The 25,974-nt window shown below is 37.2% G+C and overlaps 1 protein-coding gene across 1 annotated transcript in view; it reads left to right on the forward strand.

The window, feature by feature from the left end:
* Positions 1 to 25,974, forward strand: part of RGS9 (regulator of G protein signaling 9) — a 112,586-nt gene that overhangs the window by 62,013 nt on the left and 24,599 nt on the right. The window contains exons 10-12 of the mRNA XM_069076576.1: positions 6,783 to 6,812; positions 7,641 to 7,702; positions 23,696 to 23,809. Coding sequence (XP_068932677.1) covers positions 6,783 to 6,812; positions 7,641 to 7,702; positions 23,696 to 23,809 — 206 coding nt within the window. The remainder of the gene's footprint in view (positions 1 to 6,782; positions 6,813 to 7,640; positions 7,703 to 23,695; positions 23,810 to 25,974) is intronic.

Raw genomic sequence — 25,974 nt, forward strand, 5'->3', positions numbered from 1 at the left:
AGAGAGAGAGAGAGAGAGAGAGAGAGAGAGAGAGAGAGAGAGAGAGAGAGAGAGAGAGAGAGAGAGAGAGAGAGAGAGAGTCTAAATTGGCATAGTCCCCAATGTTGGTCAGCCTGGCTCTCTGCCCCAAAAAGATCTAATGTAACATTGACTAGAATCTTTAACAAGGAAATGATCATAATATATTCAAATACAATTTGGGGTTAACATTCCAGGATCCTGACCATTCATTTCCTTCTATCATTTCCCTTTAATAGTACCTTCTTGTGATCAATATCTGAACTTTGAATTTCAAAAGAGAAGACAGTGACCCTATGTGGGTCATGGCACCAATCACCCCAGGTGGGTGAGAAGGGCAGTGATTCCATCTAGACAAGAGTTAAGTTTGGTTATCAAGTTTCAGAGGAAGACCTTAAACTTTGTTCTTACTGTTTTCCTAAAGGGGAAGGTCTAGAGAAGGTTTTAATTTGGAGAAATAGTATTTTAAAAATATTCCTAGAGAAACTTAAAAGGAAATTAAAAGAATATATGCTTCCCCAATACCATGGCTCATTCGTTTAAGGATAATGCTGATATTTCTATCTTTGGCATTTTTGTGGGAGTATGTATGAAATTTGTACCCCTGGCAGCATATGGTATCTTTTCCCCATGATGGTACTCTTAATTTGAGAGCATTTTCCTTAGTTGCCATTCACATAATTCTTGAGATTCTAGGAAAATAATCACTTTTTCTGTAGTTGTTTGATTTTACTGCTTCCTAAGAAACAGGATCATTCTATTCATCAGCATATAAACTTTTCTCAGCTGGGTGAGGAGGAATTCATTTGAAGAAAGTACATTATACTTCTATTTTGTCTCTCTAATGGGTCAACATCTAGATCTATAAAAAATATTGCTCCTCTTTTGGACAGAGGATAGATCCAAAATCTTACCTGGGTATGATCACACCTTGTTAGGAGGATCCAATGTCTTTCAAGTCTGTATATAAATCTACTGTAAATATCTCCATTCTTCCTTTTTTGAGGGGGAAGGCAAGGCAATTGGGGTTAAGTGACTTGCCCAAGGTCACACAGCTAGTGTGTCAAGTGTCTGAGGCTGGATTTGAACTCAGGTCCTCTTGACTCCAGGCCCAGTGCTCTATTCACTGCACCACCTAGCCACCCCTCTCCATTCTTTTCAACCAGTAAATATTTATCAAGTGCCTACTTTGTTTCAGGTATGTGGCTCAGTGGAGAGCACTGGCTTGGGAGTCAGGAGGATCTGAGTTCAAGTCTAGCCTCAGACTCTTAACTAGGTATATGACCCTGGGAAGGTTATTTAACCCTGTTTACCTTAGTTCCTCATCTGTAAAATGAGCTGGAGAAAGAATGGCAAACTACTCCAGTATCTTTACCAAGAAAACCCCAAATGGGGTCACAGACAGTTGGATGCGTCTGAAATGACTCGACAAGACAGCATTTACTGGGTGCTGTGCTATCTGCTGAAATAGGTACATAATAATGAAATTTCAAATGTATAATGATGACAGGCCCTTATAATCATGATAAAATATCTGAATTATTTAGGTAGTGTAGGCCAGCCTTATATATCATTTTCAAAAAATTGTTGACTACAAAAAAGGTTTTCTGGCTTAGTGATTTATGTTGACTCTTTCCATATTCAATCAATCACTCAATAAAAATTTATTAAGCACCTACTTCATGTCCTGCACCGTCCCAAGTGTTGGGGATACACAAAGAGGCAAAAAGACAGTCCCTGTCCCAAAGTCCTTTTCCCTTACAATCTAATGGATTTACAGGCTTTATGCAGGATCAATGGGAAATAATGAATAGAGACTGTATTAGAATTAAGAGAGTTTGGGAAAGACTTCCTGTTAGAGATGGGGTTTTAGTTGGGATTTAAAGGAAGCCAGGGAAGACAGGAAGCAGAGATATGGAGGGAGAGCATTCTATGTATGGGGGACAGCCAGGGAAGATTTCTGGAGCCTAGGAGTGGAGTGTCTTATTTTTTTTTTTGGAGGGTGATTGGGGTTAAGTAACTTGCCCAAGGTCACACAGCTAGTTTGTGTGTGTGTGTGTGTGTGTGTGTGTGTGTGTGTGTGTGTGTGTGTGCTAAGCATCTGAGTCTGGATCCGAACTCAGGTCCTCCTGACTCCGGGGCCACGCTCTACTTACTGTGCCACCTGGCTGCCCCTGGAGTGTCTTGTTTGTGGAACAGCAAGGGGGCCAGTGTCACTGGATTGAAGAGTACATGATAGGAGCAAGGTAGAAGAAGACTGGAAAAGTTGGGTGGACTATGTTATGAAAGGCTTTAAATGTCAAGTAAGGTATTTTGTATTTTATCCAGTGGAGTTTATTGAGCAGGTGGTGACTTGGTGAGGCTTGGGACAGGGAGACTCACCAGCAGGCTATTGTAATATTCTAGGTATGAGGTGATAAGGGCCTGTACTAGAGGGGTAGCAGCATCAGAAGAGAGAAGGGGGCAGTGGTGAAATTGATAGGCCTTGGCAACATATTGGATATGGGGGGGGCAGTTATAGAAAGTGAGAAGTTGAGAATGAGTCCCAGGTTGTGAGCCTGAGGGACTAGGAAGACGATGTTACTCTCTACAATAATAGGGAAAGCATTGGGTTTAGGGGGAAAGATAATGGGTTCTATTTTGGGCATGTTGAGTTTAAGATGTCTACTAGACATCCAGTTCAAGATGTCTGAAGGGCAAATAGAGATGTGAGGTTGGAGGATAGGGCAGGATATGTAGATTTGAGAATTATTAGTATAGAGATGGTAATTAAATCCATGGGAACTGATGAGATCTCCAAGTGAAGTAGTATAGAAAGGGAAGAGAAGAGGACCCAAGACAGAACCCTCTGGGGAATCTATGGTCAGAGGGAGTTAGATAGACAAGTAGTTAGCAAAGGAGACAGAGGAGTGGTCAAATATGTGGGAGGAAAACCAAGAGAATGTGGTGTCCCAAAAAAACCTAGAGAGAAGAGAGTGAACAACAGTATAGAAGGCTGTAGAGAGGTTAAAGAGAATGACAATTGAGAAAAAGCCATTGGATTTGACAACTTTGGAAATTTTGGAGAGAGCAATTTTGGTAAAATTATAAGGTGAGAAGCTGGACTATAAGGGGTTAGGAAGAGAGTGAGAGGAGAAAAAGTAGAGGCATGTATTATAGATGGTCTTTGTGAGTTCAGCCACAAAGGCAGAAGAGCTATAGGCTGAGAGTGGGGATGGAAAGATCGAGTGAGGGTTGTTTTCTTTCAGGATGGGAGAGGCATAGCCGTATTTGTAGACAGTAAGGTATGAGCCAGTAAACAGGGAGAAAATGAAAATAAGTGATAAAGTGGGTATGACAAAGGGGCAATTTATTGGAGACAGGAAGGAATGGGATCATTTGAACATGCAACTTCTCTAGGCTAGCCTTGGTAAGAGGAAGTCTACCTTATTTTGTGAAACAGGTGTGAAATAATAGGTAGTAAAAGGAGGCATATAAGTGATTTGAGATGAGGAATTAGGAGAAGAGGAAGCTCATGGCAAAGGGCCTCATTTTTTTCTTTAAAACAAGAGGCAAGGTTCTTATCTGGGAGAGTAGGGGGAGGAAAAGCCATGAGAGGTTTGAGGAAGGATGAAAAGGTTTGGATGGAGAGTGGGTTAATTGATAAGGGAGGTATAGTAGGATTGCCTAGCAACAGCAAGGGCCCAGTTGAAGTTGTATAATATAAACTTGTCCTCAGCCCAGTAAGAATAGTTGCATGATTTTCTCCACCTTTATTCAGCAGCAAGTGTATAGGTGTATAGGGGAAGTGCATAGTTGAATAAGTGAAAGTGGCAAATGGTGGGTATGATCCAAGGCTGAGGCTTGGCAGGGCATGATTTGTAAAATGATAAAGTGCTAGGGGTTCAAGAGAGGAGGACAGTATAGAGTTGAATTGGTTCACTTAGGAGTCAAGATGGAGAAAAATAAAAGGAGAGAGTGGCTAAATGCAAGGAAGATAGCCTGGGAAAGAATTGAAGGGTCAAGGAATTGGAGGTCACAGTATGGAAAAAGACTAGGGTTTTGCAATGGAAGGCAGAGGGAGAGGTGAAAAGCCAATAGGTTATGGTCAGATAAGGGGATTTCATAATTCTTGAATGTGAAGGTAGTACATTGGTGGATGATGGCAAGATCAAAGTTATGACCCTCTTTGTGTGCAGCTGAGGTGGGGTGGAGGAGTAGGTCACAGGAAATGAATAGGTTGAGGAACTGAGTGGGTAGGGCATTTGAGAGAGAGTTGATATGTATGTTGTAGTCCTCTTGTTATGGTGAGGAGGTGAGAAAAATTGAGACAGGTATTGAGCTCATTGATGTATAAAGGAGAATGATTTGGAGGTGTATAGACAGTAGCTACCAAGATTTTGATTGGTGGTAGATGTGAATAGCATGAACCCCAAATGAGGAGAGGTTACTGCATGATAGAGGTAGAGAGAGAATCTGGAAATGACAACTGGAAGTAAGTCATATTCTACCCTTGCCACCTTGACCAGTAAGCCAAAGGAAGTGACTGAAGGAGCAGCCAGTAGTGGAAAAGGTGGGCAGGGAGGCTGCTCCACTTTACCCATGACTGCCCTCTTCACTTCCCTTTTCTGCTCTTCACCTTCCTTTGTTGTTCATCTTTCATTCTCTAAGAGGACCAGTGACACCAGGAAAGTGATGCTCTGACTTGCAAATGAATTGGACTTAAGTGAGGCAACAAACACACGAAGAACTTTTCTTCCCATCTCTCTCCCACTTTCTTTTACCCCCTCCCCAAAATTGTTTAAAAAAATAAAATAGAAAAGTGAATCTGTTTCATATTTCGTTAGAATTTTTTTTTTAACTTGTCCTGGGCAAGTGAGCCAGTACTTATTTTCATGGTTGGCAGAATGGGCTAAACATTTTAAGGATTGTTGATGAAGCAATTCAGGGTAACTAGAACAAAGTTCTTCAGAGTTGTGGTTTTATTACTAGTTAAGCATTCATTTGAAAGGTAGGGTAGTGCAGTAGAGAGAATGTCAGACAGTGTCAGGAAAATCTGAATTAAAATTTTACCACGTCACTGAACTTTGGTCAACTCTCTAAGATTTATCTATTAAATTACAGTAGTTCCCAGTCTTATAAAATCACAGATCCTTGATAGAAGAACTAAATTAGGGGTGGCTAAGTGACACAGTAAGTAGAGCACCGGCCCTGGAGTCAGGAGGACCTGAGTTCAAATCCGGCCTCAGACACTTAACACACAAAAACTAGCCTTGTGACCTTGGGCAAATCACTTAAACCCAACTGCCCTCCCTTCCCCTCTCCAAAAAACAAACAAAAGAACTAAATTAGTTTTAGTAATACAGATGTTAGAGTCCCTGAATTTTAAGACTCATCCTAGAACTTGTGAGTCACAGCACAAAACAATACCAAAAATAAGAAAACCAGGCTTGTAAAAATGAGGCTGAAAGTAACTTTATACTTAATGGGAAAGGGTAGCATTGGCCCACCCAGTGGACGAGGAAGAAAGATGAGGTTTAGAGCCTTCCTTTTTGAGCTAGAGGAGTTCTTTGTTGATTTTAATGGGAAACATATGTTAGAAGGTCATCAAGGCCTCTCTCTGAGAAGCCCTAATTTTGACTGAACAGAATTTGGAGTACCCTACTCCATAATTCTGATTATTTATACCCAGTAATTTATCTGGCTCTTTTAGGGCAAAAATTGCTTCTGGGGATAGCACCATCTTGTGGATGATATCTAAGAGATGGACACTAGTTTAAACAGCTTTCAAGATAATTTTTGAGACTTTAAATTGTAAAGTTAATTTTTTTGGGGAAATATTTCCATTTTTGTATATTAATAAACTCATTTAGTATATATAGCTAGGTATGTTAAGGGAACTTGATATATGTCACACTTATCTATTTTTTGGGGGACGGCCCAGATTTATGTTTTCATTGGTATATGGGACTTCCAATGTGCAAACTCTGTCTACCAATTCAGATTAGCAGTTCACTTGCAGTTTATAATCTTAGACAGTTATCTAAGGCACCAAGAAGTTCAGTGACTGGCCCATCCATGGTCACACAGGGTCCCACAGGTAGGAACTGATTCCAGGTTTCTTTTACTCCAAAGCTGGCCTTCTGTCACACTGCACTGATCCTCACATATATCTAACAGAGCACAGAATTAAACACATATCTCTCTCTGTCTCTGTCTCTCTCTCTATTTATATATGTATATATAACTATCACATATAAAACCATATAAGTATATATGCATATATATATATATACCTGTATATATTTACATAATACATACAGACAGAGAAATACTGAAAACCCAAGTTCAAAGTTCTTTTGACTAGATAGGTTGGTATAAGCACAGGACTCTTTAAGAGTCAGAAGACTTAAATATGAACTCAGCCACTCATTAGCTTATTGATTTTGTGTATTCAACCTCTATGAGCCTCAGTTTCCTCATCTGAAATGTGGTGATAATAATACTGTCACAAATGTTTAAAGCACTGAATAAATATAAGCTATTACTATTGGTTGTCTCAGTTTTATATTGTAGGTTCATCTATATACATTGTGGTAGAATCAAATCAACTCATAACGATATTGGCAGATCAGATCTACATCATCTCTTTGTTACCCAGCTCTGCTATGGTTTGGTCAGGGTTGGAGATGGACAATTATTCAAATAAGGAAGAGATAAGTTCATTTTTAAAAAGTAAAGTTGTTTTGTTAATCGCTCAATAATTTTTGTATTTTGTTTTACAGAAAATGACAATTTCCTTGGTCAGAAAAGAGGTAATTACTCTAATAAGCTCCAGTAAGATTGAATTTTGTATAATGCAACAAATGTGACAGACTCTGGAATTCCTATTTCTGTCTGTTGAAAGACATTGGCTTTTCTATGGGTTTGATTTCTAAGGTCTGAACTGGGCTGTACTGCTATCTATGGATCTGGGATTGGTTCTTGTCCCTTATACTGTAGCCCTTGTTCTTTACTCCCTTCCTCCACCATCCCCCCCTTTCCTCTTCCCCCCTTCCCCACCCACCTCTCTCCATAGGCCCTTTCAGAGTCTGTCCAGGGTAAAAAAATATTAATGGCTATCCCTGGATCTGAAGTGCTTCCTACAGAGGCATACCATGTATTTTTTTGTGCCAGGGTCAATGTTGTCCAGGGAAGCAGATTGTGTGATGGGAGTGGGACAGAGAAGGGAAAGAGGACAGAGAGTGATTAATATCAACTTTAGAACCAGGAAGTGGTGAAGATATTATCTGTCAGCCATTACTACTTCCTGTTTTTTTTTAAATCATTGGAGTTTGTCAACAGTATATGAAGGAAGATGGTGCTTTAGAGTTTATTTTCCATCTCTTTGTTTAGGAATTTCTAGAGCATTTTTCAATCAGTGTCTTGTCTTTTAAATAACAAATGAAAGGTTGGTAAAGACCACTTATCTTGGAGTTGGGAGTTACCCATCAACCATGGAAGTATACCTTCTGTTGTTGATGAGGACACATTAAACCTAGGATTTGGGAGGGAACTGCTGGTCTGTTAGAGGTGGTTTGGGAACAGACACTATCCAGAGAGGTGAGAGGTTGGATATCTTCTAATATTTTTGTCCCTTACAGATGATGTACTACCAACAAGCTTTAATGAGGTCTACAGTGAAATCATCAGTCTCTCTTGGAGGGTATGTTACTGACTTTGTAATCATGCAGATGAAATTTTAAACATGTGGAAAATGTAAGTGGTTAGGCTGTGTATATGTAAAGATATGGCTGGCCTATGTGTGGTATGGATAGATATTTGATCTGGGATCTATTCCTCTCCTCCAAAAGAAACTGTAATTTATAGCCATGTGAGTAACAAGAAGAGAGTTGTGACTGGCTGCAAGCTTCTCTCTCCTAGCTCCAAGAGGGTTTTTAGGTTAGGATTATATCTATCTACCAAACCTCAGATATCTGTAGTCTAGGGGTATGATGCTAAACATTTCAGAATAAAAATTACTTTTCCTGATCATATAGCTCAGTCTTGCCACCTTAGCTCCCTTCCACCAAATATTAGTTATAAAAATGGCATCATAAATAGCCTAGAGTATTTCTTTATTAAAATAAAAAAAGCAGAAATTGAATGTTTTACATATTAGAATAGATCAAAGAATATGCAAGAGAATAAGTGAACTCTTTAACCAGTAGTGAAGCCAGATCTCAGCTCAACGAAAAATAGGGAAAATGATCTCAAGGGGAGTCCATTCTTAGCAATCTGTAGGGTTGCAGATGCTAGAAGTCAAGGGATATGGTAAGGAGCTAGATTCTTCACATGTCTGGTGGGACAGGGGATATCTTATCCACCATTCAAAAGTCTGTTTTTGCCTTTAACAACTGCCTCTTTTGAAGTCCTCCAGCCATCTGAAGAAGTACTTTCTTTACTCATGTAGGTATTACTGTCACAGCTACTGAGCAGTGTTCTCTTAGCCAATCAGGATCATATCCCACTATATGTATATTGTGCATCAGGGTCACAGAGATACCTTTAAAGGCATTGCCCAACCTGAGTGTGCAGAAGTGTTACATAAGGTTGGGATAAAAAGATGGGAAATTGATTCTACTTGGCCTATGACTGATTAGGCAACTAATCAGCCAACAAAAGGTTCTGAATAATAACTGCAGACATTTCAGAATCACAGAATATTAGAGTTAAAAGAGACCTCTAGTTCAACCCATAACTAAAAAGGAAATTCTTCTGCTATACAATTAGCAAGTGGTCCTCCAACCCTTTATTGAAGTCCTCCAATTTTGAACAACCTGTTGCCTCCAGTGGCAGTGCACAGAACATTTAGGTTTACAAAGATTTTATGTGTACCATCTTATTTGATTCTGACAATTGACCTGTGAGTAGAGTCCTGTTTTATCCCATTTTTTGCAGACAGTAAATAGAAACTCAGAGACATGAAGTGATTTGTCCATAGCTAGTAAGTGTCAGAAGGGAAGAGTTTTACCATGGTATATTTGTGTTGCTGTTATAGCTCCAATTTGCATTTAAATGATCACATCTAAACTTGAATCTAAATCTCATAGCACTGATAGGTAAGTCTCTTTGATATGACTGAAACTTTCCTGGTTATAACCTCCATAGTACCTTTTACATCTTTCTAAGGGACGCCATGATTCCCAAAGAGTAAGTAATTTTTTTTAAAAAATTAAGTATTCGGAGCAGCTAGGTGGCACAGTGAATAGAGCACTGACCCTGGAGTCAGGAGGTTCTGAGTTCAAATCCGGCCTCGGACACTTAACACAAAAACTAGCTGTGGGAACTTGGACAAGTCACTTAACCCCAACTGCCTTCCAAAAAGCAAAAAAAAAAAAAAAATTAAGTATTCTACTTGACAGATTTCTTTTAGCTCTGGAAGTTTTCTGGGCAAATAAGAACAGATTTTATTTATTCCTGCAGAGCCAGCCATAAAGTGACTAAGCAAGTACTCTGAGAACATGTTAGCATATCTTTTTTTGGGGGGGGGGGGCGTCTAGACATATGATTTCATTGAGGTAGAGAAGTCCCATCATAGAAGATCTTTCTACTCTTGAAGATCAGCAACTCATTTATAATTTCTAGTCTTAAAGAGTTACCCAGGTCCTGAGAGGTTCAGAGTGACTTGACTAGCATCATAAAAATAGTAGGGGGACCCAGGTCTTCCAGATTCTAAGGCTCTTAATCTACAACTCCATTCATCTTCTCAATATCACAGCATTATTAGGATGGAAAATGGTGGTGCCTTTTTTTGCAATCAAAGTGGGTAAAAATCCTTAGTCTGGGAAAATCTTATCTGACTAATAGTGATAAATGTCTATAAGGAAGTCATAACTTTCCACCCTAACCTTTCCCCACACTGTTCAGTAGCACTAAATAGAAGGCAAATAGGCAAGAGAGAAGCTTGAAAATAATTTTTAGGCCCATTGTCTGATTTGAAAAAAAAAATTAGGGCTACAGTTTATTTCCATTAGATTCTTCTTGATTTCATTAGACCTTGGATAAGTTTAGTTCTTGTTTTCTTACTGTTGTTTAAGTGGAAAGAATATTTTACTTGGACACTGAAGACAAGGGTTTAAACCTTGGCTCACCCATTTTCAAGAAGTGTGACCTTAGGTAAATGACTTAAATTTTTTGACTCCTAGTTTCTTTATATGTAAAATGAAAATGATAATATTTATATAACCTACCTCGCAAAGGGAAGGTCAAATGAGATCATGTGTGTAAGATACTACCTAAATATCAGATATTACTGTCATTATTTAACTTAAAGATCAGGTTGAAAAATGAGATACAAATAGGAATGAAGCCAAAGGGACTAATTCCTGCTGATACATATGATTGATTTCTTTATTTTTCCCTCACCACTATCAGGATTATATATTTATATACTCACACACAAAAATATAATATATAAATGTATGGATAGATGTATGTGTGTATATACAATGCCCCAAATAATATTTGATCAAATGAAAAGGACTTAACCAAAACTGTAATCACAATTATAAGTAGATGTTAGGATATCCTCCTTAATGTGGCCGCATGCCTTGTGATTTACTTCTAAGCCACATCCTGTTTATCAAAATTCTGTGACTTTGGTTACACATTAGCACTGATCTCTGGTGTAATAATGATTTAGATTTATTTGAAGCTTTGTAAAGGATTTCTTCATAATATCCCCATGGATTAAGGGATTAGGTAGTATAAATATTATTACCCACATTTTATAGATGAGGAAAGTGAAGTGGAACAAGATTAAGAGATGTATCTCTAGATCATGCAGTTAGTAAGTGTTGGAACTGAGATTTGAACCTGTCTTCTATGTCCTTTTTCTACCACATCACATTTAAAGCACAGATGACTTCCCCATGACTCATGGAATATGCAGTGTGGTTTTAACCGCTCTATAGGCAAAATATTCATCCTTTAGGTTAGAAGCACAACCATTTTTCCACATGGCCTAGATGCCTAAAAATATGTGGTGATTCAAAACCACAGGCCTCATCTAGAGGAAATTTGTTTTTGCACAAAATCTGGGGGTTGGGTTTATATCTCATTTCAGCCGCAGTGTTTGTATAACTGGTGAAAGTGCATAGATCTAGGTGTTCTTCTGGAGAAATGAGAACTTAATGTGATGTCCAAGCCTTAGTTTATCTACTCCCCTGATTGTCATTAGTGCTAGCTAATTACTATAAATTGCTGTTGCCTGTTAATATCTAATTGCCATTGGTGCTTACTAATTACAGAGTTATGTACAAACTGATCTTAGTATAGAATATTTGAAAATTGAGCTGAGACTTCCAGTTAAGATATCTACATGGAAAGTTATAGAGAAACTTAGTTCTTCCTCATAAATTCCAGCATACATCTGAAAACAGCTCCAGGAAGACCAATGGAAATAAATGTAAATAAGCTCCTTCCTCCAGTTAAGAACTGCATGAAATGAAGCTGGTAGTAGGAGCATTTAAAAATAGAAAGAGGGTAGCTAGGTGGTGCAGTGAGTAAAGTGTGGCCCCAGAGTCAGGAGGACCTGAGTCCGGTTCCAGCCTCAGACACTTAACACCCACACAAAAAAAAAAACCTAGCCGTGTAACCTTGGGCAAGTTACTTAACCCCAATTGCCCTCCAAAAAGGCAAAATAAAAAATAAAAAAAATAGAAAGAAACTTGAATGAAATAGATAAACCATTTCTAGTTTTCTATTTTTAAAAATGAGACTAACAGCAAAAATTAAAAAGGGGGTACTCACAACAAATTAAGAGGAAATTAAATTATTAGAAACTATTCTTCCCAATTATATTCCAATTCAATGGAAAACAAAGAAATTTGATGAAAAGTTATAAAGAAGCATAGTTATAAAATACCAAGATTACGAGAATAAGAAATGGAGAATTTAAATAATTCAGCTTCAAAAAGTTTTCAATAGTTCATAAAAAAAGTTCCCAAAGAGGAGGAGAAACTATAGAACCAGATGAATTTATAAATGAATGATATAAAAAACATCAAAGAACAATTATCATATTCCATCAATTGTTTGTTAAAAAATAAGGAAATGAAAGGATCCTGCCAAACTCCTTCTACAAGATAAATATGGTCCTGGTACTCAAGCAGGCAGAGATAAAGCACAGAGAAATAAAACTATAGACTAATGTCTATTATTTTGTTTGTTTTTTGCTTTTTGGAGGGAGGAAGGTAGGGCAATTGGGGTTAAGTGACTTGCCCAAAGTCACATAGCTAGTTCTGTGTTAAGTGTCTGAGGCCGGATTTGAACTCAGGTCCTCCTGACTCCATGGCCAGCACTCTATTCACTGGGCCACCTAGCTGCCCCTATAGACTAATGTTTAATGAATATTGGTACTAAAATATTGAATAAAATAACAGAAGCCATAGCAGCATATTAAAAAAAGTTTAGGTAGTATGATCAGGTTGTATTTATACTAGATATGCAGAGGTCTAGTATTAGGAAAACTATAATGTGATAGATCATATTAACAAAAAACACAATAAAAATTACATGATTGTGTCAATAGATGCAGAAAAAAACTGACAAATTACAATACTCATTAATGTTTAAAAAAATTTGAAAGCACTAAATACATGTACCATTCTTCTTTCTTTTTTTTTTTTAAGCAATCGGGGTTAAGTAACTTGCTCAAGGTTACACGGCCAGGTGTTTCTGGGTGGGTGCTAAGTGTCTGAGCCTAGATTCGATCCCCAGGTCATCCCGACACTGGAGCCGGTGCTCTTACTCGCTGCGCTAGCTGACCGCCCCAACATGGATCGTTCTTTACTTTGGTAACAGTAACTATGTTAAATCATGAATTAGCATTATACATAATTGAGAACTACTATAGGTCTTTCCAGTAAGATCATGTATAAACCAAGGATGTCTTTTGTCACCACTATTATGACAAGAAAAAGAAATTGAGAGATTAAGCATAAGCAAAGAGGAAACAAAATTATCCTTTTTTTTGGCAAACGATATGATAATTTATTTAGAGGACACAAAAATTATTTGAATACAACTATAAAGTAGGATACATGGAAGTAAAGTCAGAAATAAATAGACAACTATTAATTGCTCATGATAATGCCATGCCAAAATAATGTGGTGTGATAGTATTACCAAATTAAATTATACATTCAGTCTAGTACTAATCAAATTACCAAAGACTTACTCTTTGGAATTAGAAAAAAAAAAGATTAACCTGGAAAAACAAAAAAGCCAGGAATTTCAAATTAACAAAAAAAGGTGGGAAGAAAGTGAATATATCTCTATCATACTGTTTTCAAACAGTATCAAAACTATTTTTACTAGTTAAAAAATAGAAAAGCAATCAGTGGTATGGATTAGGTACACAAAACTCAAAAGCATTTGAAAAGATTAGCTCAGTGTTTGATAAACCCACAGACTCCAATTACAAAAGATTCACTATTGGAAAAAAATTGGAGAAATATGGAAAGTGCTGTGGTTAAAATTAAGTTTAGGTGGCCATCTGTAAAGCCAAACATGAGCAGCTTTCCAGAGGACTGCTGCTGTGGATAGCTCTAAGGTTCTGATCACATAGTATGGTGAACTCTATTTATTCAGCAGTAAATTAAAGCAAAACATTCACAGAAACCAAAGTATAGCATTCACAGTATTATAACTTAACAGCTTATCACTAAAGTGGCCACATGGTTTTCACCAAAGTGGCTACATAGTTTTAAGCAAAAGATATCATTCAGTAAGTCCTTAACTCAATCATCCTTAAGGAGCAAGCCTCCTTAAGGGACACAAAGTACAAAAGTCAAAGTTCTCCACCCCTAGGTCACATTGTCTTAACTTCAGGGGTACAAAGTTCTCTCACCCCTAGGCCACAGTAAGTCATGATCTTCTCAGTCAGCACTAAGTACCCAAGGAGAGGTCTTTTCATCTTGACTCAAGGCTGGCTCCCAAATTCCATGGTTCCTCTTCCATGGGTCCAGCTCCTGCATGAATCTACCCAATCATCACCTGGATTCACAGGTAGGCAGCTCTCAGCTCCTTGACCAGCTCCTCCTCCAGCTCGTTGTCCAGTTCCTCATCAAATTCCATATTGAAGCTCATAGTATCCAGTCCACCTCAAGTCCTTTGAAGTTTCTGTCTCTGGGAAGACAAAGCTTAGCAGAGCCACAATAACTTTCACACATATTGCCAGCACCATCATCAATTCACTCTGCCTGTGAAATCAACACAGACCCACCAACAGGGTCTGAGAACTCAACACACATCATCAGTATGGTCCCAGAAACTCTGAAATCCTCTTCCAGGATTTCTGTAAACAGACAAGAAAATCCTCTTTCAGGGCTTCCAGTAAGGTCCCAGGACTTCTGTCCAAAGTATCACAAACAAAAATCAACACAGACAGAACAGACAGAGTGCCTGGCCACTTGTAGAGGCAAGCACCCCAGTGTCCCCAGGGTGTCTGCCAACATAGGTTCTTAGATCTGCTTTGTTAAAGGAAAGCAACTCAAAATAGGTTAACAAGCTTACTTTAATCAGTCAAATATGTATCGTTTATCTAGTTCAGGGGAAAGAAGTCAGCACCCCGAACTTCAGAATATACAGACAGAATTATCAATACAGAGAAACAGATCAAGTAGACAGGTTTCCAAAACTGTCCAACCATTACATCCATACCAAATCAACATCTGGGTTTCAACATCTGGGTATTTCAAAGCCGAGGTGGGGCTCTCAACAACGGCTTCCCATAATCTAGATCAAATCACAGAACACTTCTCAAAGTGAGCCCCCAAAACAAAGCTACACATCAGGGCTTATATAGCCTCCTGGCTCAGAGAATGTAACAACCTTATTGACTCACTGGCCAATCAAGAAGTATCTACTGAAAAACAAGCCTCCCACCCCAGGCTCCAGGTGCACTTTAGCCTAGGGGCAGGGAAGATCTTCAAAATTTACATTCCCATTACACTGCTGCAAAGTTCCCCTTCTCAATTCTGCTCTCTCCCAGCTTGGGCTTCTCCTTATATATGGTCATTAGCTCTCTCTCTTCTACCGCTTCCTGTTGTATCAGCAAGTTCCTCCCACTGTGGGTTTCACAAGTTCTGTTTATTAACAAAGACTTGATAATCATGGGCAAGGCTCAAAAGAAACTTGAACTGAAACAAGGTGCTAAATTAATTAAATAGCTGAAACAAGGCATTAAGTACTTTTTTGCCTGCCATTACACCATCACATGCCATATACCACAATAACCTCCAAATGAATACATACATACATATAATATATAAAAGATCATATGGCAAACAAATTAGAAGAGCAAAGAAGGATGTATATTTATAGCTATAGATAGGGGAAGAATTTTGATGAAACAAAGGATAGAAAGATTGCAATGAATACAATGAAAAATTTTGATTATATAAATTTAAAATTTTTTGTATAAAGAAATCAGCACAATTAGAATTACAGAGGAAGCAGGTAATTGGGAAAGAATCTTTGCAGCAGATTTCTCTGATAAGGTTCTAATATCTATAATCTACTGTTAATCCTCAACTTTTATGGGGTAACATTCCTAGAAAATGGTACAAAAGTAAAAAACACTAATGATGACACATTAAACCTACGGGAAGTAGAAGGTTAGGGTCCATTACCAGCAAAAACTGTAATCTTTCAGTAGAGATTGCTGGAAATATACATTTATGCATACAATTCTTTTTTTAATCAAATGCTTTATTAACTTCTAGTTTACATCATTCATTTCTGCAAAATTTTGAGTTACAAATTTTCTCCCTGTTTTTCCCCTACCCACCACCCCAAAATAGTGATCCCACTGGATATCCCCTCCTCCAATCTGCTCTCTGCCATATCTTCTCCCATACCCCCTCTGACTTTCCAGTAGGGCATGGTAGATCTCTACCTTCCCCCTCCTTATTACCCACCCTTACTGGGAAGATAAGCAATTCAGTATAGGTTGTACATGTGTAGCTATGTAAAACATTTCCATATTTGATATATTGTAAGAGACTGACTATATTTCCTTCCCTCCTATCCCACCTCCCACTTGTTCTGTTCTCTACTTTGATCCTGTCCCTTTTCAAAAGTGGGTGCTTCCAACTTCCCTCCCCCCTAGCCTGCCCTCCCTTCCATCATCCCCTCCTCTCATCCCCTTGCCCCTACTCTCCTATAGGGTGAGATACCCTATTTGGTGTGTATGTCATTCCCTCCCTAAGCCAAATTCAATGAGAATAAGGTTGACCCATTCCCTTTTGACTTCCTGTTCTTCCTCTCCATTGTAACCATTTTCCCTTGTCTCTTCTATATGAGATAGTTTACCCCATTCTGTCTCTCCCCATCTCCTCTCATTATATTTCTCTCTCACCTCTTAATATCACCTTTTCAGTATCATCCCTTCCTATTCAATTGGTCCTGTGCCCTCTATCTAAATATACCTGTAAACATATATACACACATTCATATATGTATTCATAGTCCATATACCCTCCTATATAGATATATATATATGTATGTATATACATACATACACACATACACACATATATGTATATATATGTGTATATATATACACAAACATACACACATTTCTATTCCCTTCTACTATTCTCATACTGAGAAAAGTTTCATAAGTTATAATTATTTATTTTCCATGTAGAAATGTTAATAGTTCAACTTTGGTAAGTTCTTTATGATTTCTTTTCCCTGTTTACCTTCTCATGCTTTTCTTGCTTCTTGTATCTGAATGTCAAATTTTCTATTCAACTCTGGTTTTTTCAGCAATAATGCTTGAAAGTCCTCTGTTCCACTGAATGACCATATTTTCCCTTGAAACATGATGCTCAGTTTTGCTGGTTAGGTGATTCTTGCTTTTAATCCCAGCTCCTTTGACCTCTGGAGTATCATATTCCAAGCCGTTCGATCCCTCAGTGTGGAAGCTGCCAGATCCTATGTTATCCTGATTGTGTTTCCATAATATTCAAATTGTTTCTTCCTGGTTGCTTGTAATATTTTCTCCTTGATCTGGGAACTCTGGAACGTGGCTATAAGATTCCTAGGAGTTTTGTTTTTAGGATGTTTTTCAGGAGGTGATCAGTGGATTCTTTCAACCTCTATTTTGCCCTCTGGTTCTAAAACATCAGGGCAATTTTCCTTGAGAATTTCTTGAAGGATGATTTTTAGGTTCTTTTTTTGATCATGGCTTTCAGGTAGTCCAATAATTTTTAAATTCTCTCTCCTGGATCTATTTTCCAGGTCAGTGGTTTTCCCAATGAGATATTTCACATTGTCTTCTATTTTTCCATTGGTTTGGATGTGTTTGGTAGTATCTTGATTTTTTATAAAGTCACTAGCTTCCATTTGCTCCAATCTAATTCTGAAGGAATGATTCTCTTCAGTGAGCTTTTGAGATTCTTTTTCCATCTGGCAAATTTGGCTTTTTAAGGCATTCTTCTCCTCATTGCCTTTTTGAGCCTCTTTTGCCATTTTAGCTAGTCTATTTTTTAAGGTGTTATTTTCCTCAGTCAGGTGGTTGACTCTCATTTCATAATTTTCTTTCATGGTTCTCATTTCTCTTCCCAATTTTTCCTCCACTTCTTTTGTTTGGTTTTCAAAATCCTTTTTAAGCTCCTCTGTGGCTGGTGCAGGAGTTCCGACTTTGCTATTTCCCACCTGTTCCATGCTTTGATCCTTTTTGTCCCCAAAATAGGAGTGTAAAGTTGGCTTGCTTTGCTTCCTTTGTTTGCTCACGTTGCCACTCAATTACTTGACTTTTGGGCTTTTTGCCACAGTAGGACTCTGCTACCAGACAGGGGAACTTTGTTCCAAATTGCTGGGGTTTTCTCAGGTGCGAAAGGTATTAGTTGGATGCCCTCTCTGAAGCCTCCACACGTTCTGGCAAGCTGCTCACACACCCCAAGACTTCCTCCCTAGACCGCAATCCAGATCCAAGCAAGTTAAAGCAAGAGCAACTACCCCTCATACTGGTTGCTTTGTCCCCCTACAATCTGCAGGCCAGGAGTTGAAGCTGCCACATGACTGTGGCTACAGGGGATGCTGTACCTCAGCCACTTCTTGCCCTGGGATAAAGGCTGACCACACTTCTGAACTGCTAGATCCCAAAGTCCACACTGCACTGACCTCTCACTTTGTCCTTAGCATCTATGTGTTGATAATTTTGGAAACTACCACAGCTGCTGGTGATCTGAAGTTCCTCCAGCTGGCGGCTGGTCAGTCCTGCCCTGAGGCTAAAACCTCTGGCTTGGGAGGGGCTGCGCTGGGCTCCCAGAGCACTGTGCTGGCCACTCCCTGCCGGCCTGCCGGGCTGTCCTCAGCAGAAGATTAGCTTCTTTGTGTCATTTTGTGAGTTCTGTAGCTCCAAAATTTCTGCAGAGTCACTTTTTACATGTATTGGAGGAGGTAGAAGCCAGAGCCCCGCGGAAGTCCTGTTTCTACTCTACCATCTTGACTCCGCCCCATACAATTCTTCATAAGCAAACAACAATTCTGATAATATGTGCTTTTCATTACACAGAAACCATGAAATAACGCATAAAATGCAGTACACAAAATATAATTGGTAACATGCAAAATATTTTTTCTTACTAGCAATTCCCTAGAATCCTGTGACCTTTTATGTTAACCTCTCAATAAAAAATTAATTTCAGACAATATTCACTTTTCATAATGTATGAAATTTACAGTACCACAAATACTTTCCTCTTTTTTTGTGGATATGACTAATCCTTGATTTGTTAACACAAACTCATGATGGACAGTGACTGCAGACATTATGGCACAAAGTTCATCTAACACCTGTATTTTCCCACTAAGTTGTATCATTAATTTTCCTTACTTGGGCTTGGAGCACAAAATACTTGTGCTTCACTTTGGGGGCATAATTGTAGCACAAAACTTGAATTTTAAAGGCAAATAATGAAAATATTCATTGAATACATGGGGGAGCTCTTTATGACAGTAGGTTGAACAAGATCAGTGAAGTGCCTAGTAGGATATCAGTCCCTCCACAAACTTGTATCCATTTTGCCTCTCATTTTTTCCTTCTACCATGAGGTAACTAATAAAAACATTTGAATGCTTCAAGTCAGGGAAGTTAAATGCATGAATGTTGAGGATCAATTATATAGGGAATTGATACAAATATATAAGACCAAAAGCCATTCCCCAGCAATCAAATGGCTAAAGGATATGAACAGGGAATTCCTGAAAGAAGAAAGGCAAGCCATTATCAATCGTATGAAAAAAATATCTAAACAACTAATAATAAGAGAATATGCATTCTCCCTCACAATCACCAGATTGGAAAACACACACACAAAATCCCAACATTTTCTAGAGGGGTTATAACACTAATGTTCTGTTGGTAGAGTAGTGAAGTGGTCCAACCATTCCAAAGATCAATTTGGAACTATACCTCTCAAATCACTAAACTACTTATACCTTTTGACCCAGTGATACTATTTACTAGTAGGCATATACTGTTCATTCTTTCACTGCCCTCTTTTCCAAAGTGATCAGAGGATGATAAAAAGGACCCATATATGTAAACATATTTATAATAATCTTTTTTGTTGCAACAAAGAACTAGAGAAATAAAATGGATGCCCAATCACTTAACAGTTAATGTGTTATTGTGTTATAAGAAATGATGAAAGGGATGGATTCAGAGAAACTTGGGGAGACTTTTATAAACTGATGAAGAGTTAAATAAATAGAACCAGAATAACTATATAATGACTACAACATTGTAAAGGAAAATATTTGTAAAATTATTAATAACTATGGTTAATTTGTTTTATAGGACTCTGTTATATGGAAGGGCTTTTATTAGTAAGGGGAAGAGTTACAGTGGCATGTAAATTAACTGGGACAAAGCAAAATAAATTTATTGACATATAATAAACCTTATGGACTCCTAGATGATGCAGTAGATAGAATGCTCGGTCTTGAATAAGGAAGACTTATCTTCCTGAGTTCACATCTGACCTTTGACCCTTACTATCTGTGTAACCCTGGACAAGTCACTTAACCCTGTTTACCTCCATTTCTTCCTCTGTAAAATGAGTTGGAGAAGGAAATGGCAAATCACTCCAGAATCTTTGGCATAAAAACCCCAAAGATGTAGTCATGAAGAGTCAAGTACGACTGACATGACTTAACAACAAAAAAAAAATCTTGTAATTTTTCTCATCTTTAAAAAGTTAATGAATATGCAATGTGGCCCTCATGGTTTTTTAATCATATGTTTTCCATGATTGTCATGAATGCACAGGCTTTTGGCAATATTTTTTCATTCATCATGAAAATATACTTACCATATTAAGTATGCTTTTGATGAACAGTTCATTTTTTTTTTTTACATATCTAACCTTGATTGTAGCTAATAATTAATAAATTTCAATGGCATTTAAGTAGGGGTGTACTGGAGTCAACTTAGACTGGATCCTGAGTACTTAAATGACAGAGAACTCATTAAAAATGGAGAAATAAGCTTAGTTTGGTTTCATTTGATCAGGGTCAAATTCCTTCATCAGTTTGGTGTCAGCAGAAGCACACATGTGACCACTGCTGTCACAAAATGAAACCACGTCAAAGTTATTGTTCATCTCAAGTTATGTGCCCAACTCTGTGGGAGGGGAGGAACAGTATGTGTATGTGTCAATAGAGCTACAAAAAAAGGGAAGAAAAGAAAGAAAAGCACATCAACAGATCATTCAAAAATATAGAGAGGTGGGCAGAAGAAAGTTCAGAAAGGGATAAACAAGGCAATGTTCAAACTATCATATTATATTTGAAATACACCTCCCTACAGAAAAAAATCCCCAGACTGAATCCCAAACTATGCATCACAAAGATTAAAGTTTTCATATACAGTCCCCTTTCCCCCTCTATTCTTTGTACATATAAGGAAATGTTCCTATTTGTTGATGTATGACACATTTGTAAAAATAAAAAGGAATGAAAAAAAAATTGAGCCAGCTGTGAATTTTAAATATGAGAGACTTATTTTTTCCAAGGGAGGAAAATGTTTAAAAATACATATAAAATATTTGCTAAAGAGACTGGTGTGGGAGGGTGGCTCATCATCTTTTCCTCTGCTTTGCAGATAATAGACTCATTCCTTATAATACTTGGCAAATTCAAAGGACTTCAAACCACAATACCAAGAAACAAGTTATCCCAAAGCTGATATTTCAAGGGTGCATTTGTCATGGACAGGAACTGAAATCAGGGCATAGCAAGTTTACTCATTCAACAGGATTTTATTGAACTCCCACACTATTCCTAACATTGTGCTAAGAATTGCTACCAGAAATGATAATATAATTAGCCTTCTCATTTGTCTAAACAACCAAGGTCATAGTTAAGGTGAGGTTCACTTATGTGGCACAGAACCATCTGTGTTTAAGGGTTCAGTCAGTACTACCATTCAGTGGAATGAATGGTAGGGTGGAAGAGAAGGGAAGAGAAAGGAGGAAAATATTTTTATGAAAGGAAACTATATAAGTTGATTATAAAGTCTGTGTGCAACTTTAAACTTTAATAACCTTAGCTATAGAAATGATAGAAGCACACTGTAAATGTCATATAAAAGGTAGATGCTTAATTTTTAATTTTTTTTTATATTTTTGGGTAACAATTTTTTAAAAAATTTGAGCTTTAAATTTTCTCCCTTCCCCACCCATTGAGAAGCCAAGCAATATGATATGTTATACATGTGGTCATGTGAGACATATTTCCACATTAGGCATGTGGGAAAAAAAACAAGAAAAATAAAGAAATTGAAAAAATATGCTTTCATCTATACTCGAGTTCATCCCTTCTCTCTGTGGGGGTGGATAGCATTTTTCATCATGAGTCCTTTGGAATTGTCATGGATCATTGTATTGACCAGAGTAGCTAAGTCTTTCACAGTTGATCATTGTTAAAATATTGGCATTACTGTGTACAATGTTCTTCTGGTTCTGCTAACTTCACTTTGGATCACTTCATATGTCTCCCTAGGTTTTCTGAAATCATCCCCCTTGTCATTTTGTATAACACAATCATATAAAAGGTGGATTCTTAAAGTTTGTACATATTTGTATCGTCAGTTTAGGATTAATTAGTTTTAATTTCTTTTCACAAAAGCAATTCATGGAATTACTGAGTAGCAACCAAAAATTGGTTTGAAAAAATTTATCTCAAGTGAGGACAGTTAAAAACAGTCAAGCTCTATTCCTTGAAAACTTTTGAGATCTCAGCTTCTATATGTCATTTACCATATGCTTCTATCTTATGTACACCTAAAGTTATTAAAGTTTAAAGTTAGAGAAGGACTTTATAACCACATTAATTTCTGTGATTACCAACACTGTAGCCTGTCTTAGAGAGGATATTTGTAACAATCTGACCCAGTGTATGTCAACTTCAGAGTGGATTGGGATCAAGCCTTCTTAGATCTTGATTCCCCTTGTGACCAATGGTAGACATTTTCTAGGTAGTTGGCTTGGTCAGGGCTATCATTCATGACCATGGAGGAAAGTTCTTTGTGTGAAGTTTACTGATCCTTAAAAAGATGATTTCAGTTTCCTTAGTATAGTTCTCTAAGGTGTAGTGGTAAATGTTTAAAAAATGGTTCTGAAAAAAAAGTACCCATGACATACTTGTAAGTTTAATCTGCATCATTAACATTTTCTAAATCACTTCTTAAGTTTAAACAATTAAAACAATGCATCAAGACCTGATTTGTAGTATTTGCCAATTTCTGAATTATAAATGCTCTTAGTAAAAATTTAACAACTGGCTTTCAAGATATAATTCCAGGTGGCTCCAGCATACCTCGGACTCAAACCAATTGGGAAATTCAGTCATGGGTCTCCAGACCTGTTACAGTCTTATTGTGAGCTTATTTTGATAAAGGGGAAAGAGAAGCAAATGATCAATAAACATTTATTAAGTGCCTACAATGTGCGAAGCACTGTGCTAAGAGCTAGGGAAATAAAAAGAGGCAAAAGACAGACCTTGCCCTCATGGAACTTACAATCTAATGGGGGAGATAATGTGCAAAGAAATACATACAAAGCAAGTTATTTACAGGATAAATAAGAAATAATTAACAGGGGAGGGGATAAGAATTAAGAGGGGTTAAGAAAGTACAGTAAAAAATGGGATTTTAGTTGACATTTAAAAGAAGCCAAGGAAGTCTATAGGTACAGTTGAGGAAGGACAGCATTCTAGGCATAGGGAACAGTCAGAGAAAATGCCTGGGGCTGAGAGATGGAGTGTTTTGTTCATGGTAACCTAACACTTTGACAGAATATCGAAGGAATCACTTGAATGGTGAACCTCTAGGAAAATGTTATTTTTCTTTTTTTTAAAAGTATAACACCTAAAAAAGAGTTTTATTGTTGCTTTCTTTACATCAATGTCATATCCTCAGTAACCTCCTTCCACCCACCTTTTGGCCAATAGACCTCTCCTTGGGAATAAAGAATAGTTATGCAAAATAAACTAGCACATTAGTCCTTTGGTATATGCTTCATTACATACCTATAGTCTACCAACTCTGCTGAGAGGAGGGAGAGATGTTTCACTGTTGGTTTCCTGGAGTTGAAGTGGGTCACTGAATTGATCAATTTTCTTTTAATTTTCTTTTCAGAATTGTGAAGTACAGTGAACAGTTCTCTTCCAATGATCCTATCATGTCAGGATGTCTCCCTAGCAACCCTTGGATAACGGATGATACTCAGTTCTGGGAACTAAATGCCAAATTGTATGTACCCAGCATTATTTCAAAAAATAAAACTTCAATTTTTTTGTACTTTATATATTATTATTAGCATTATTACTTTTTGCGAGGCAGTTGGGTTAAGTGACTCGCCCAGGGTCACACAAGTGACTGTAAGTGCCAAGTGTCTGAGGCCAGAGTTGAACTCAGGTTCAAATTCAGTTTGACTTTAGGGATGATCCTCTATCCACTATGCCACCTAGCTGCTCTTACTTTACGTACTGTTAATCAGAGGTTCCCAAACTTTCTTAGTTCACTTAATGGAGTGATAATTTTTTCATTGAGTCCCTAGGCCAAAAAGAAATACAAACAGTTCTGTTTATGGAGTTTATTGAGTAGTTAGGTTGAAAATTAAAATTAAATTTAATTAATTAGTTAAATTAAAATTTTAAATATCTCTTGATATACCTCTAAATTTGCTGTCTACCCAAGGGCACTAGGAACTTTGGAAACCAAGTTTGGAAACCAAGTTTCCCCACACCTAGAGACTATAAGCTTCTGAAAGGCAGGGACTACCTTGCATCAGTAATTTTACTAATCAATTTATTGGGTTCATAGTTTCATAGATTTAGAATGAGAAGGAACCACAAAAGTCATCCCACTCATTTTACAGGTGGGGGAACTGAATCCCAGAAAAGTTATGACTTGCTCAAGATCATACTGGTAGCTCTTGTGGTTTGATAAAATGAAAAAATTAGTATGACTTGTGTTTATTATCACTTCTCTATTTTTATATACATTACTGAATGGCACTGTGGTGTAGATGACAAAAAGTCATCTTTGGAATCAGATATACCTGGGCTCAAGCCCCATATTTTGACACATATTGACTGTGTGACTCTGGGCAAGTCACTTAACCACATAGTGCCCCAGGCAAATTTTCTAAGACTGTAAATCACAATACAATTGTCAATATACATTGGTGGAGGGAGTTTCCATACTAGAAGTTTGTTACATGGATAAAATCCCAGGTCCAATCAACATATATATATATACATATATATGATCTATTGTATTATAGATAATAATTTATACATTACTTATATATAAATTACCTACATAATTACATATAATTATATTATAATGACACATTGTTAATATATCATATAATTTATTTAATATGGTTATGTATTATACATTATTATATAACATTATAATACTATATTATATATAATAATTTATAATAAATAACAATAATATATTATACCATATTATAATTACATAGAATATAGTAATATTATATAATATATAAAGCCAACATATAATAATATTAATATACAATAATTAATATATCAATACAATTATTATAAGGCATAATCACAATATATAATAATATTATTATAATCATTATTATTATTATTATGCAGTATCCATTGAAGAGGCAGTAGGGTAGAGTAGAAAGAGCATCATTAGCTCTGGAGTTAAATGGCCTAGGTTCGAATCCTACTAGTGATACTATCTGTGTGACTATGGGCAAGTCACTTAACCTCTTCAGTCTTTAGTTTCCTTATAGATAAAATGAGGAGACTGGATTAGCTAGACTATGAGGTCCCTTCTAGCTCTAGGTGCTGTGATCTTACTAATCTATAGTTTCTTATAATGTTAAAGGTATGGAAAGGAATCAATCAATCAACAAATATTTATTAAGCATCTAAATCTGGCTTCAGACACTCACTAGCTGTGTGAGTCTGGACAAGTCAATTACCTCTGTTTCCCTCAGTTTCCTCATCTGTAAAATGAGCTAGAGAAGGAAATGGCAAACCACTCCAGTATCTCTGCCAAGAAAATCCCAAATGGGGTCACAAAGAGTTGAACACAACTGAACAACAACAACAACGTGCCAATGTGTATGTTAGTTGCTGGGGATAAAAAACAATCCTTACTCTCAAGGCACTTACGTCCTAATGGGGGAAACAATGAGGACATGTATAATTATGTACAGAATAAATATAAAGAGAATAAAAATAAGGTAGCTATTTTGAGACAGATGGCCTTAGAAGATGGAGGGATCAGAAAAGGCTTCATGTAGGAGATACTTAAACTCAATCTTTTAAAAATATAGATTTTTATTAATATATTTTGTTTTAATCCCTCTAATTTCTCCCTGTATATTTCCCCTTTTCCCCTAATAGAGTACTATCCTTTGTACC

Source organism: Petaurus breviceps, unplaced genomic scaffold (genome assembly GCF_028583685.1).
Source record: "Petaurus breviceps papuanus isolate PSGF00001 unplaced genomic scaffold, PetGlider_PUasm1.0 90925, whole genome shotgun sequence".
NCBI lineage: Eukaryota > Metazoa > Chordata > Mammalia > Diprotodontia > Petauridae > Petaurus > Petaurus breviceps.